Genomic DNA, 14,967 nt, shown 5'->3' with positions numbered 1-14,967 from the left:
GTCTTTCTATTTATTTAGAATTTCTTTAATTTCCTTCAATAATGTTTTGTAGTTTTCAGTGTATAAATCTTGACCTACTTTTGTCAAACTTGTTCCTAAGCATTTTATTCTTTTTGATATTATTATAAATGATTATTAATTTCATTTTGTATCGCTCATCACTAGTGTATAGAAATGATTAATTTTTGTATATTGATCTCATATCCAGCAAATCTTCTGAACTCATTTATTAGTTTTGATAGTATATTTAGTGGATTCTGTATAATTTTCTATTTATAAGATCATGATATCTGTAAATACAGATTGTATGATTTCTCCCTTTTCACTGTGCATGCCTTTATTTCTTGTTCTTAACTAACTGCACTAGCTAGTACCCTCTAGTACAATGTTGAATAGAAGTGGCAAGAGTGGAAAATCCTTGTCTTGCTCCTGACCACAGGGAAAGTTATTCAATGTTTTACCATTAAGTATGATGTTCGTTGTGGGATTTTCATGGATGCCTTTTAGCATGTTTCAAGTACACATGGAATATTTTCCAGGGTAGACCATGTCTTAGGACATAAAAGAAGCCTCAATAAATTTAAAAGGGCTGGAATCATACACAGTATGTTTCTGACAACAACAGAATTAAATTAGAAATCAAAAATGGAAAGAAATTTGGGAAATCCTTAAATAGGTGGAATTTAAAATAACGTAGTCCTAAATAACCAATATGTCAAAGAAGAAATCCCAAGGGAAATTAGAAAATATTTCAAGCCCATATAGTGAATGTTTCCCTTTTTTATTGTACTTCTCAACTGTAGAATTTATCTTTTCATAATTTCTATATATTAATACTTACTGATACTATCTCTTTATTGAAACTTTTCATTAATTCTTCAGATACCATTTCTTTTAGTTCATTGAACATATTTACAAAGGTTTTATTATAAAGTCTCTGTCCAGTAATCCTACATGTGGGCCCCTTCAGAGACAACTTCTAGTGACTGATTTTCTTGTATATGGGCCATACTCTCCTGTTTCTTTGTTTCCTTTTTCTTTGTCTCATAATTTTTGTTGTTGAAAAATATACATTTTATATAAGGTAATGTAGCCATTTTTGAAATCAGATCACTACCTCCCCATAGTTTACGTTGTTCTTGTTTTTGTTGCTTTGTTCTTTGCTGATTTAGTGATTTTTCTGGATGAACTCTGTAAATTCTGCATTCACTGTAGTATTTGTCCACTAAATAGCTTAGTGGTCAGTAATACAGGCATACTAGCATTATTGTGCTTTGCTTTATTGCATTTTTTTTTTTTTTTTTTTTTTACAAATTGAAGGTTTGTGGCAACTCTGCATCGTGCAAGTCTATAAGTGCCATTTTCCAATAGCATTTGTTCACTTTGTCACACTGATAATTTTTGGAATATTTCAAACTTTTTCATTATTTTTATATTTATTATGGTGATCGGTGATCTTTGATGTTATTATTGTAATTGTTTTGGCATTTTTTAGCAATAAAGTATTTTTAATGAAGGTATGTACATTGTTCTTTTTAGACATAATGCTATTGTGTACTTAAACTACAGTATAGTGTAAACATAAACATAACTTTTATATGCACTGGGAAACAAAAATTCGTGTGACTTGCTTTACTGTGATATTTGCTTTATTGTGGTGGTGGTCTGGAACCCAAACCAAATATCTCCAAGGTATGCCTGTAGTTTGTCACAGGTTTCTTTACATGTCTGAAACAATAAATCTTTTACCCTTTGTCAAGGAGCACTGCATACATATTGTGGCATACCTTCATCACTCAGGTAGTTTACAACTCTACCTTAGCCTTAACTTCCAGCTCACACAGCACCTCTCCATCAGCCAGAGATGAAAAAACTGGCACCCTCTCTGCCTTCCCTGGGCAAGCGCACCACTCTGCACATGCACGTGGCTGGCTTGTTCCCCAGGGATATGTCAGAGTTTTAAAATCCCCTATGGACATCTTATTCCCCAGATCTTCCTTTCAAGTTTTTGGCCAAGTTCTAGTTGGCCACGACTGTTACTGTAGCCTCAGGCAACTGCAACGTCAAACTACTGAATATTTTTGGCAAATGTCCTGAGGATAGGGCCTTTCCATCTGAGCAAGATATGAGACAAATCAAAAGATGACAACACCTTGCTCATGGGGTGGGGTGTTGCTAGAGAGCTACGAGAAAGGTCAAGTTGTGACAGTGTACTGGGGATGGGAATTGTGAGGAGAGCCATACTCAGTCTGCCTCTTCCTTTGTTTGCAAGGTTGCAGTTTTCATAGCTACTGTGATTGCAAGATTGCAGAGCTGAGGAGAGGGGGATAGAAATGGGTCAAGTCAAAATGCCACAAATCATCCTGCTCTTACCAGGATTCAGAGTTTTTCTTGAGTAAATACTCCTCAGATTGTTTGAAATCTTTGTTTAATTTCAAGATTTAAAAATTTTCATTTTGACAATTTTTGTCAGTGTTTTTATTGCTTTTAAGGAGGAACAGATTTATGAAACCCCTTGCTCCACCATTCTGGAAGTCCCAGGTCTCCTGTTTTCTTTATTGCATAGCTATTTCCTACTCCTTGGTCACTTTGATAAAATGCCATAGCATTTTACCTGTATCTCAATTATATTCTCTGATTTTTTTATATTCTCTTTCCTGTTAGGGCAGTCTCAACCTTCTATTGCAAACTATTCTTGTAGCAATGAGATTAAATATATGTTAAAAGGCTTTTTTTAAAAAAATACAAAGCATCATAAAAATCAATACTAACAGCAATGAAAAATAGAACAAGGAAAAGACATGAAAAGAATATACTGAGTCTGAGTTGTTAGCAGACTGTCAAAGTGGAGGTGTACAGCAAGCAGTCAAAAATGAGGGGCTGAAGCTAATACATCTTGAGTAAAAGTATGAATTTGGCATTTGTACCTAGTTGATAGTTTGAAGCCAAAAAACTGCCAAGTGGGATGCTGTACAGACATAAGAATGCTTTAGAAGGTGGAAACTTGAAAAGAAATGAGAAGGCTAGAGGAATAAAAGGACCAGATAAGTAACAATCCAGAAATGGCATGGAAATGAGGAATATAGAATGATGTAAAATAAAGGGTGAAGAGTGTTAAGAAGGCAGATAGACAGTGCCAAACATTATAGGAGTTTTGAGGCAGATAACTTGGGAAAAGAACTGATTTTTCTTGACCAAAAGTTATGGGTGATCTTTGTGGCAGAAGTTTCAACAGAGTAGAGGAGATACAAATAGACCACCATGAAATAAGAAGTGATCATGTAAATACTGCTTTTTCAAGAAGTTTAGCAATCACGGAAAGTATAGAGGGTAATAGTTGAAGGGCTATTGTTAGAGACAAGTTTTATCTTATAATGGAAAATCTTTGAGAATATTTATAGATTAAGAAAAATAATCCAACGATGAGGAAGGTATTGAAAGAGAGAGAAAGAAAGAGAGGGGGGAAAAGAATGAGAATCAGCCTTGAGTGCACAGAAGCCAACTTCATTTTACACACTGAAGAATGAAGATGGAGAATCAGAAGCATTTCAGTAGTCTCAAAGGAAGTGCAAGATGAATCCTGACACTATAAAGCAAAGTTTCTCAGTCTAGCCTTTCTCCTTAGCAGCATCTCAGTTGTTTCTCAATAGAATTTCCATTGAAATACCAGCAATAAACTAAATATTATGAATGAAAAGAAAGGGCAGATTGGTAATGCTCATTAGTATATGCTGATTAAAAATAATGGTGATTTTCAAATTAAGAAAGGTGATACTTTATTCATAATATCTCTAGGGACAAATGTTTCTTCAGTCTTAAACATGTTTCTGTTCTTTTATAATTGTTGGTGCTATTTAAATATAGAAATATAGAAGAACTGGAATACATGAACAGTATTATTAATATCTTAATGAAATGACATTTAATTAATTTAATATGTAGTATCTTTAATTACAGGAAAGGCCTCACTGAAAACTTACACTCTAAAGGTAAAATCAACCAGATTCTTCAGTTTTATTTGTGTATTGAAACCATAGAAATATAGACTTTGATTATTATTTCCTGTAAGTATAATTCTGTTATGAATAGAATTCCACTTCTACATTTAATTAGAAAAATATAGTTAATATAGCATAATTATTATTTTTAAAGGCCTACATTTTTTTTAAAATGCATTCATTCTGAAGAATAAAAATTTTACAACCTACAGACATCACCTCTGCCATAACAACAAAATGAAATAACCAATGTTAAGAAATTAAGCAATTTTTTTCTTTAACCTGTTTTCATCAAACTCATAGACAGGATTTCTTGCTCACCAGAAAATTCTGGAAGGGGAAAGGGAGTGGTGGAAAAATGATTTTTTTCCTATTTATAGCAAGTGCAAGTAGTCATGCTCTTTTCTTTTCTTTCCTTCCTTCTTTCCCTCCTTCCTTCCTTTCTTCCTTCCATTTGAAAAGCCATCCATTATGTTTGTTCATTAAACAAATCTTCCTTGAAAAACTATTATGTGCTTGATACTATGATTTATGCTAAGTACAAAAGTATGGATACGAGGGGCATGCCCCTTTTCTCACAGTTCATAATCTGGTGGAGAAGAATAATCTGGTGGAGAACAGGTAATAGCAATAGGATGTAATGTACATGATGGTGGGAAAAGTAAAAAAAAATGCTGTGGAAGCACATGAAAGGCATCTAATCCAGGTTTATGGGGCTGTAGAAGGAGTCTTGGAAAAGTGGCATCTAAGCTTTGCCATAAAGAATGAAAAGGAGTTAGACATACACAGAGAAGTGGAAGATAGGGAATTGGATAGAGATTTCCAGGCTGTAGTAAAAGGAAATACTATATACAATGGCCTAAGTGTGGCTGGAGCCAGGAGTGCTAAGAGAGCAAGCTGAGCAGATAGGCTTTTGAAACACGTGAAAGCCACTTCAGGGAGCCCGGACTCAATCCTGAAGGCAAGAGATGACAGTGAAGAGTTTTAGCAGGGGAGTGAGAAGATGAGATTTTCATTCATAATATTCACTCTATTTGCAATCCAGTAAGGAAAGAAGAAGAAAATCAAAGCACATATTTTTCAAGATTACCAAAAAAAGAGGACAAACCCAGAGAATTTCTAAACTTCTGATGTACCCTCTAAAACTAGATTCAGGCATCTATGATGGATAGATATTTGAAGCTTCTTTGAGGATTCTACTGGGCACATAATTTGTAGATAAATATGGGAGTGGGGAGTAGAAAAATTTATTTTCAGATTTGCTTAAACAAATCAAGTGAGGAGGGCCAAGTACAAAACCTCATAAAAAATAAAGATGTAAATAATTATGCATTCCTTCACATTCCCACTATTATTCACACTGGTAAATGATAGCATACACTTTTGAAATTTCATGCCTGCAGATATCACATTACAATTTTAAAAGCTGTTTAAAAGTTTTTTTAAAAATATCTTTCATTGTCATGTACAATTTCTTCAAGTGAAAATACACATGACTCAAATAAGTAAATTTTAATGTGTTTTATGATTATATACTAATACTTAGATATAAAACTTGTTTGGTGCTAATTCAACTTTATAATCGAAATGGCATTTTAAAAGCTGTTGGGACTAATAGAAAGGAGAATTCTAACCATCTCCTTATGTCACAGTGCTTCACCTAGTTAAGTAAAATTAAATGTTTTTAAATATCATATAATTCAAGATACTCCTTCTGAAAACACTTTCATACCAAAAAAAACAAAAACAAAAACAAAATCTTACCTTAAATGTTAGGATGCTTGTTGTATAATTGGGCACCATTATGGGTTTATTTGTTATCTCCCCCACTTGACAGTCTATGGTGATGTGTTCCAAGGCCAGCAGTCTTTTTCCAATCCCTTTTATGTCAAAGATATGCTCCATACCATCTACTTCATTTTGTAGGGTAAGTTTGCCCTGTGACAAATCAGCCAAATTTCAGCTCTACAGGAGTGACAGTTGGATGCCAACAATCTCTTCTATTTTAGTAATTTTGAATCTGATCAATGAAATGAGCTTTCAAGGAGGTGCTAGTCATTAGCTTTTCCAGTTTATATATAAATACTTCTACTGAACGAATAAAGATGAATTTCCTGTGAAAAGCTCTTCATTTCTTTTCACTTTCTCTAAGTGACAGTTTAATAGGCATTCTCATACATAGCAATTATATGCCTGTTTACATCCTTCTCAAAGAAATATGACTTAAGACAATATTTTCTGAAGTACAAACTTCCTTACTGAATATAAACAAAGCAATGATTTTACTTTGTTAAACATATTATGTAAAAATAATCTAGACATAAATATTGACAGCCTATGACATTGTGACTTTCAGAATATTTATCCCTCAAGTTACAACATTTATTAAAGTTTCAAGCAGAGTGAACACTAATGATCAAATTCATGGAAAATATAACTTTTTAAAAAAAATTTTTTAGTTTAATTTTATTTATTTTTTTATACAGCAGGTTCTTATTAGTTACCCATTTCATACATATTAGTGTATATATGTCAATCCCAACCAATCTCCCAATTCATCACACCACCACTCCCTCCCCCAGAAAATATAACTTTTCTGCAAGAAAATTTATCATTAATTATATATGTTAACATCACACATTGGTTTATTGACATATTAAAGCTAGGGAAAAAAATCAGTGAGTTCATACCATAATCTCACATTCCAAAATAGGTTTGAATGTGAGAGGATAATTCACAGTTTCACCTGGTCCAACATGTAAAACAGGAGGCCCATAAAACCATTCTCCTTCTACAGTAACTTGACATTTCCATTCATTCTTTGTTTTATTATTCTAAAGCATGAAAATAAAGACAGAAAAATATCAGAGACAGAAAAATATCAGTGTAAAAAATTCAAAATTCCTTACAATTATATTACCTTCCTTGATGCTATTATCACCCACTAATAGCCAAGCTACAGCCATTCACTGTTCTTAGTGCCTATGAGCCCATCTTAATCAAGTGTTAAGATCACAACTGAATCTGGAGCAGTGATCTGAGAGACCATGACTCTGCTTGGTTTGATGATAGGTTAAGGAAGTTAGAATTAATTTTTTAAGCAAAGAGATCCAGCAGAAGTGATTAATCAGGTAAGTAATATGATAACATTTATATTTGGGAATAAAACTGTGACATCAATATGGAGAAACAAATGGCCACACATAGTGCAATTAGGAATCGGTAAGAGTTCAGATGAAAGGTTTGAAGGACTTTAATTGAGACAGTGGCAGTGAGAATGAAAAGTACGAAAAAAAAAAAAAAAGTTTGTGCTGACTATTGGAATATTCTGGGTAAGGGCTTCAAATGCTGGTGTTTCAAAATCAAATCTGGCCTCTGGACGTTCTTCATTTACCACACCTTCAATGCAATAGACACGCACATCATACCTTGATGTCAACAAGATTTTACAAAGTAGCGTCCAGGACTGAGAGGAACAAATCGTAAAGGAACTGGAACAGATCCATCTGTAACTATCAAAACAATTAAAAAATGGTTAATCATTTTTGATGGTGTAAATCCTAAGATTCATTTTCAGGTAAAGCAATATTTTATTTTTTTGTATTTAATTGTATTATATAATCCAGAAGAGACTAGATTATAGCAAGGTAACACATTATCCCTCAATCTCCTGGGCATTACAAGCAAGTTTATTTTTTATTAATGACAGAATATATCCTGCATAGGACAGAGGAAGGTCTGCTCCATAAAGCCACTGAGGGACCCAGGCACACCACTCCTCCTTTGTTTACAGGTCAGGGAAGAGTAACTGAAAGTTTGCTCAAGGGCTTTTTAGTGCTCAGCCCAAAGTTAACACACATCACAGTTAACTGGTCAGACCCAACCACACGGTTCTATCTCAGCTGACAGGGGCTGAGAACTGAGAGATATATGGAATATTTGGCAAGCATTATTATCTGCCACATTTCTATGACATAGAAATGTTCTGTCCCATAGCAATCAAAATAAGTTGCAACTTGACCAGCAGATAGAAATAATTTTTCATAGTTAATAACCAAGGGAAGCCAAAAGAGGCATGTCCAATGAATACTTCTCATATCACCTTGTTATACCATATACCTTAAGTTAATAGCTAATATCATTTCTTATGGGGGCAGGCTGTCTATGCTGGTCCTTTCCTTCCAAGCAATACTACTTTTTCTCTGAAGGTCACAATTTTCTTATTCTCCAGGAAATGAGAAAATAGTTATAAAAATCTCTCAACCCTAAAGTAGGATGCAGTATAATACTATAATACAAATTTCACTGCTAAAGCCAAAGTATTTAAGTTATAGATGAGAAACAAGTGCTAAAAAAATGTTTAGAAGCCTAACTCTGTGCAAGGAAATTCTCCGAAACCAAGAAGACAAATCAAGCTTATCAACCAACAGACAAGTATTATGATATTAATTGGCTATAATTTTAATTCACTCACATTTAACACCTCAAATGTTAAAAATGACAAACTTGTTTTCAAATACACTGGAGTCTATATGCCAAGAAGACCAGTCATTCTTGCAAGAACATTAACTGTTTTAAATCATTTTTAAAACATATTGAAGATGTGTATGTATGTGTTTTATGTTCTGTGTTACATATTTTAAAAATATATTCATCATATATTATATAGAATATATTATGTGTTGTATATGTCATATATTATGTATAATGCCATAGTTATATGTTAAAAAACACTGACAGTGGATCACACTTGAAATCTATATTACATCTAACCAAAGTCCAAGATTCTCAGCTGGTCTAAGGAGGACACAAAGGCTGTCAGAATGTTGTAATTTTTATTCCGTCCTATTCAAGTACAAATCTAATTTTAGAATACAATTTTTTTCTTGTCAAAAAGGACTCCAGGCACATTTTATCATCTGTTGTTCACTGATTACCTTCATTCTGAGAAAAGTATTTGAATTGTGGCAACATCATTAGAACAAAACAGGTGAGATAATTATTTGATTAAAATTTGTTGCTTTATTATCAGAAAGGAAGAAACCACATTTCTCTCTTTCATGAATAGATTGAAATTAAAATACTTAGATTAGGTAATTTAAATAAAATTAAAGTGCTTAGAATACGAAATTTAATCAACTTAACAGTAATTTTTTTAAACATCTTTATTGGAGTATAATTGCTTTACAACAGTAATTATTATTTTCATCATCGATAAAGAATAACTAGCCATTTCATGGTAAACAATAATTGAAATGTACAAGCTCAAGTATAAAGCTTCTATCAAAAGCTTTATGTTATACACTATTTCCTTTTCCCTAAAAATATGCACTTCCTACTGATACTGAGTCTGAAAGTGAAAGCCAAGGACATTCTTCAGTGTACATTTTCCAACTCATGAAATGTTCATGAGCAAAGACCCTAAGAAATAAGCCATGCAAGCCCCTCTCCCTTACAAGTCCAAAAAGAAATTCATCATAATAGTGGAATTCATGGAAATGATGGTTTTGTTGAAGATATATTGATAAAACAATATTTCTTTTTCTTAAATATCTGAAATAATTTAATTAATTCATGCTAGAAAAAAAGAGTAGGAATATTATCATATATTACCAACATGAAGCTACTTGTGGATTAAGGTATTCATCACACAGTATCCGCATCACCTTAGATGTAAAATAGCAGAGGTAGAGACTTTTCATATTTAGAAACTTGGAAATTTTCCTGGCCACACTGTGCCACCTTAACATCATTCTCCTTTAAGGACATGTTTTCTCAAAGTCTTTTCCAATTCTGCTCTGTAGCAGATGTCATCCATGCCCTGCCATGTCCCCTTGGCATTTAATCCTCCCTGCAGGCCAGTGGCTTTATGGAAAACAGCTCCTTTCTCCTTGAGGGCTTCCTCTAGTCATAGGAAGGTGCTTAATCCTCACATGGATCAGGCCAGAAGTGACAGTTGATGCCTGCAGTTGCAGTTCTCAACAAATAATGTATCAAACTGGTAGAGAAATAACCTAGCTTCTTTATCCTTGGGTTGGAATAACTCTGAGGTGAATTCTACACCAACTCACAGAGATTCCCCAGTGCAACTGAGCCCAAATTGCTCACAGTGACAACTGCTCATGAACACTCCCTGAACTGGCTTCCTCTCTTTGCTGTCTCTCACGCTCTCACACTTCTACCTACGGTTCCTGAGATCACTTCTCAAACTACTTGCTCTCAAGACCTGGTCTCAGGGTCTGCTGTTGGGGATCCCCAACCTAACGCATACCCTTAGACCAAGGAAAGAGAGCTTGCTGTCCTGGGCCTCATGCTTTCTAGAGCCTTACTCTGAATCTCCTGTCATTGTCTCTCTGCATATGCAAGGAGGACATGGGCCCACTGGGACAGGCCTATGTTGAGCCCAGCCCCATCCTTGCTCCAAGTTCATGGAAAGTCACAATTCACAATCCAAAGTGCTTTGATCCCATTTCCAGTGCCTGCACAGAACTCTTCCCTATGTCAGTCCTCCTGTTGGAAGACTCTTAGAATTGAAGAATTCTAAGTTAGAATAGCCACCTCTAACTAAGAGGTGGCTATTAAGGGGAAGATGTCAAGCAAGATTAATTATGTGGGCTGAGGTACCTACAAATTTGTACACAAGCCCTCTTACAATACATGTTAGATGTGAAGGAAAGAAGAGAATGGGGTGGGCACATGCCCAGGGCCCAGCTATCCTGTGTTTTCATGTTCTAGTGCAAAACTCTGAGGAGGCCAAGAATTCTAAATTCAAATTTGGTCTTCTAGGTTGGTATAAAGCTTTATTTCTCAAGGTGGAATAATAGACTATATTCTATTTAAAACTTTGTTAGTTTGATTTACCACTTTTAAAATTTAGATATATGGTATATGGGCTTCCCTTTGTACTTTTGACCTGGGCATTACAAATGTCAGGGACAATCTGGACCTGTCCCTTCCATCCTTACTCTACTAGATGTAGCTCACCTGGGGCCTTTTCTTTACAGGTGATCCTAGTAACTATGGGAGTTGCTAGGGTTCTGTAATGAAAGATAACCAAAGGTACGTAAATTTACCAGATTATAGTTACTAAAGAAAATAAAGGAACATAAACAGAGAATCTCTCTAATGAAAAATACTTATTTTTATGTAACTTTAGCTACTGGAAGAAGTCAGTGTGATCTACCGTTTTTAAAATAACCCATAAAAATGGGCAGCCAGTACATACGATCTAACAATCCCACTCCTGGGTATATATCTGGAGAAAACTCTAATTCGATACATGCACCCCAATGTTCATAGCAGCACTACTTACAATAGCCAAGACATGGAAGCAACCTAACTGTCTATCGACAGATGAATGGATAAAGAAGATGTAGTATATGTACACAACGGAATACTACTCAGCCATAAAAAAGAATGAAATAATGCCATTTGCAGCAACATGGATGGACCTAGAGATGATCATACTTAGTGAAGTAAGTCAGAGAAAGACAAATATCACACGATATGACTTATATGTGGAATCTAAAAAAAATGATACAAGTGAACTTATTTACAAAACATAAACAGACTCACAGACATAGAAAACAAACTTCTGGTTACCAAAAGGGAAATGTGGGGGAGGGATAAATTAGGAGTTTGGGATTAGCAGATACCAACTACCATACATAAAATAGATAAGCAACAAGGTCCTACTGTATAGCACAGGGAATTATATTCAGTATCTTGGAATAAACTACAATGGAAAAGAATATGAAAACGAATATATATAAAAATATATATATATAACTAATCACTTTGCTGTACACCTGAAACTAACACAACATTGTAAATCAACTATACTTCAATATAAAAAAAAAAATCAGTGACAGAAAAAGCTTGTATTGAGGGGTGTCCATGGGTCACAGGGTTTCCAGGCGTTCTCTCTATACAGAACATGCCCTTATATTTCATGATTTTTTCCTGAAGCATGTGTTGACTTTGTCAGGATGCCCTAAATGTCCTATATTCAGTCTTTTCCAACAAATTGCAAAATTTTGCTGTTAAAAAAAATGTGCAATTTCAGATCCTAGAATAGGTCATGGTTGGGACAATAAATCAATACCACTGTTTTGGTCAGCTAAAACAGCATAACAAACTCTCCAAAACTTAGTGGTTTTAAAAAGAAAACCCACCGTTTATTTGTTCATGATTCTGTGGCCTAACCTCATTTGGGAAAGTTTACCTGCTTCATGTGGTATTGGCTGGGCTCACTCATGCATTAGGACCTCAACTGGGAATTCTGTCCATGAGCTCTCTAATCTTCTATGAGATGAGCCCAATATTTTTCATACAGTACAGAAGAATTACCAGTACCAAAAGAATGAGAGCCCTGGCACAAATGGTTATCATATATCTGCTTCTTTCGAATTCCTTAACAATCCATTGGCCAAAGCAAGTCACATGGCCAAGACCAGGGAGCTGAGACCACATATAACAATGTGTACAGGCAGATAGGATCCACCTGGGCTTTTACTGAAACAATCTACCATGTCTTAACTCCAAAGCAAGATACATGCATTAAACTGGTGAGGTGAAAGATGCAATCCACTAATAGTTAAAAGTTCTGTTTTCTAGTTTTAGTTCCTCTTCTACATTGTGTGATCTTGGGCAAACAACTTAGAGGTCTTTTTCAGAATTCAAGTTCTTAATCTGTTTAAATTAAGGAGTGAGATTTGGTCAGTAGCTTTCAAACATTTTATTTTTTGGCTTGGTGGGGCAGGGCAGGGTGGGGAATGTATCCGAACAATACCTAAGACAGAATCTCAGTATATAAAACAAATTAACCTAGAGTCAATCTGGTTGAAGTAAGACACTAGAAGCTCCTATTCACTTCCACAGCCTCCCTACAGACAAACCAAAGCACTTCAGAAGAATGTTACAGCTCTAAAGAATATAATTTGATTAACTGATCTCTTAGGTTTCTTTCTGCTTTAACATTCCATGATTATATGAAAGTACATCAGAAAAGTGGAAGAGACTAAGTAATACAGTAAATTGGTCATTATCTTCTATAGTTAATTATATAAGGATATTACTAGCAAACAATAGTCAGAAATCCTTAATTCAGAAAATGAGGTATTGAGAGAATGAATAAATTTATGATATGAATTCATTTATAAAATGAACTTATAATAAACAGATATTTATTTGTTATAAATTAATGTATGAGTAATTATATTTTCAAATAATGTTTTGGCCTATTTGCTAATCCCACTTCCATCTACTACTGGAAAGATTTAGTCTAGATTTTTTTCCTATTACACAAGTAAAGGACCAAATCACTTGCTAGTTGGAATTTTACCCATTTTAGTTACTTTATTATGTTCTTTTCGGCACATGAGCATCTACCTCATGAATACTCTGGCAAAGTAAGTGATAGATTCATTGTGTGCTAATGATTTCTCATTATTGAGTTTACTCATTTAATATCAAAATCATGAAGTGTGCCAAAAGACTTCATATAAAAAAGAAAAAAGTTCAGCAATTGCAATTTAAGAGTGTGCTTGATTTATTTTCTAAAATGTTTTCATTAGCATCATCCACTCAGGTAAAACTATTTTCTGAAATGGTTCACTGCTTAAACTGTCAAATTTAGTATACTATTCAATAAAATAACAATAATTTAAAATGATAGAAACCCATACTAATTACTGACAAATTCAATTTTTGAAATATTGGTTAAAATGGGTCTTATCACTTCAAAAGAGGCTGGCTGAATTACTTTTGCTTTTCTATCACCAGGAAGATCTAAAACAATATTTAAGGGTGAAAGGAAAGAGAGAGATAGGAAGAGAGAGGGAAAGGGGAAAAGGAAAAAAAAGAAGAAAGGAAGATGGAAGGAGGACAAAAATAAAGGAGAAAGGGAAGTTGGAATTGAGGAAGGAAAAAGAATGTTTGGGGGATGCTAGGAGAATGGCATGTGACCTTTCCTAACCAACTCCAAATGGTTGAGAGCCTCAGACTTGTTGCCCCATGAAGTTTCTAAGTATCTGCAAGCAGAAAAGCCTGGTATGCAGCTCCCTGTCAGATTTTGCTGAAAGGCAATACCTATACATCCCCCCAGGTGCCCTAAAGCACAGGAAAAAGACCAGAGAGGGATATCAAAGTACTATAATAAGTAAATGGCAAGAACTGCCAATTATTTCCAGCACAGTCAAGCTAGGTTTAATAGGTACAGGAATACCTAATCTTATTAATTGCATTGGTCAAGACTAGTAGGGCCTTACTAATGTTCTGTTGGCTTGATGTATCAATTATTGAGAGATGTGTAATAAAACTCCTGCTCTGTGGATTTGTTCATTTTTCTTCCATATTTGCCAATTTTTGCTTTGTACATTTTGAGATTATGTGATTAGGAGGAAATAAGTTCAAAATTTCTCTCTACATTGGAGTATTCCTTTTTAAATTAACACATTTATTTGCCTTAAAGTCTACTTATTCTTTTTTTTTTTTTTTTGGCAGCACTGAACGGCTTGTGGGGTCTTAGTTCCCTGACCAGGGATCGAACCCGGGCCCGGCAGCGAAAGTGCTGAGTCCTAACCACTGGACCACCAGGGGATTCCCTAAAGTCTACTTATTCTATATTTATGCCAGCTATTTTTTGATTAGCTAATACCTGGCATAAGTTTTTGGATATTTTACCAGGTAATTTTGTAAACAGCATAAAGCTGTATTTCACTTTCCATTGTGAAAATATCAAATTTTATATTTATCATGATTAATGATATGTTTAATATCTCATTTTGTGATTATTTTATTAATCACAGCTCTTTGATTCCAAGTTTTTCTTGTGAATTCAATTTCCTTCATCCATAAGTAAATCCTCCTTTGTTCTTTTAGCAACTATCTGTGAGTTTTAAATTGTCCCAATTTCACTGTTGAATTGAAAATAATTTTATTTCAATCTTACTCTTGAGTGATAGTTTAC

The 14,967-nt window shown here is 34.4% G+C and overlaps 1 protein-coding gene across 1 annotated transcript in view; it reads right to left on the bottom strand.

Annotated features, from left to right (window-relative positions):
- The window catches only part of CFAP47 (cilia and flagella associated protein 47), a 487,004-nt gene that overhangs the window by 168,024 nt on the left and 304,013 nt on the right, over positions 1–14,967 (bottom strand). The window contains 4 exon segments of the mRNA XM_059910362.1: positions 5,763–5,936; positions 6,689–6,832; positions 7,315–7,451; positions 7,454–7,510. Coding sequence (XP_059766345.1) covers positions 5,763–5,936; positions 6,689–6,832; positions 7,315–7,451; positions 7,454–7,510 — 512 coding nt within the window.

The sequence above is a fragment of the Balaenoptera ricei genome, chromosome X (genome assembly GCF_028023285.1).
Source record: "Balaenoptera ricei isolate mBalRic1 chromosome X, mBalRic1.hap2, whole genome shotgun sequence".
In the NCBI taxonomy this organism is placed as follows: Eukaryota; Metazoa; Chordata; class Mammalia; order Artiodactyla; family Balaenopteridae; genus Balaenoptera; species Balaenoptera ricei.
The sequence above is the reverse complement of the archived record's forward strand: the minus strand, read 5'-3'. Positions and strand labels throughout refer to the sequence as shown.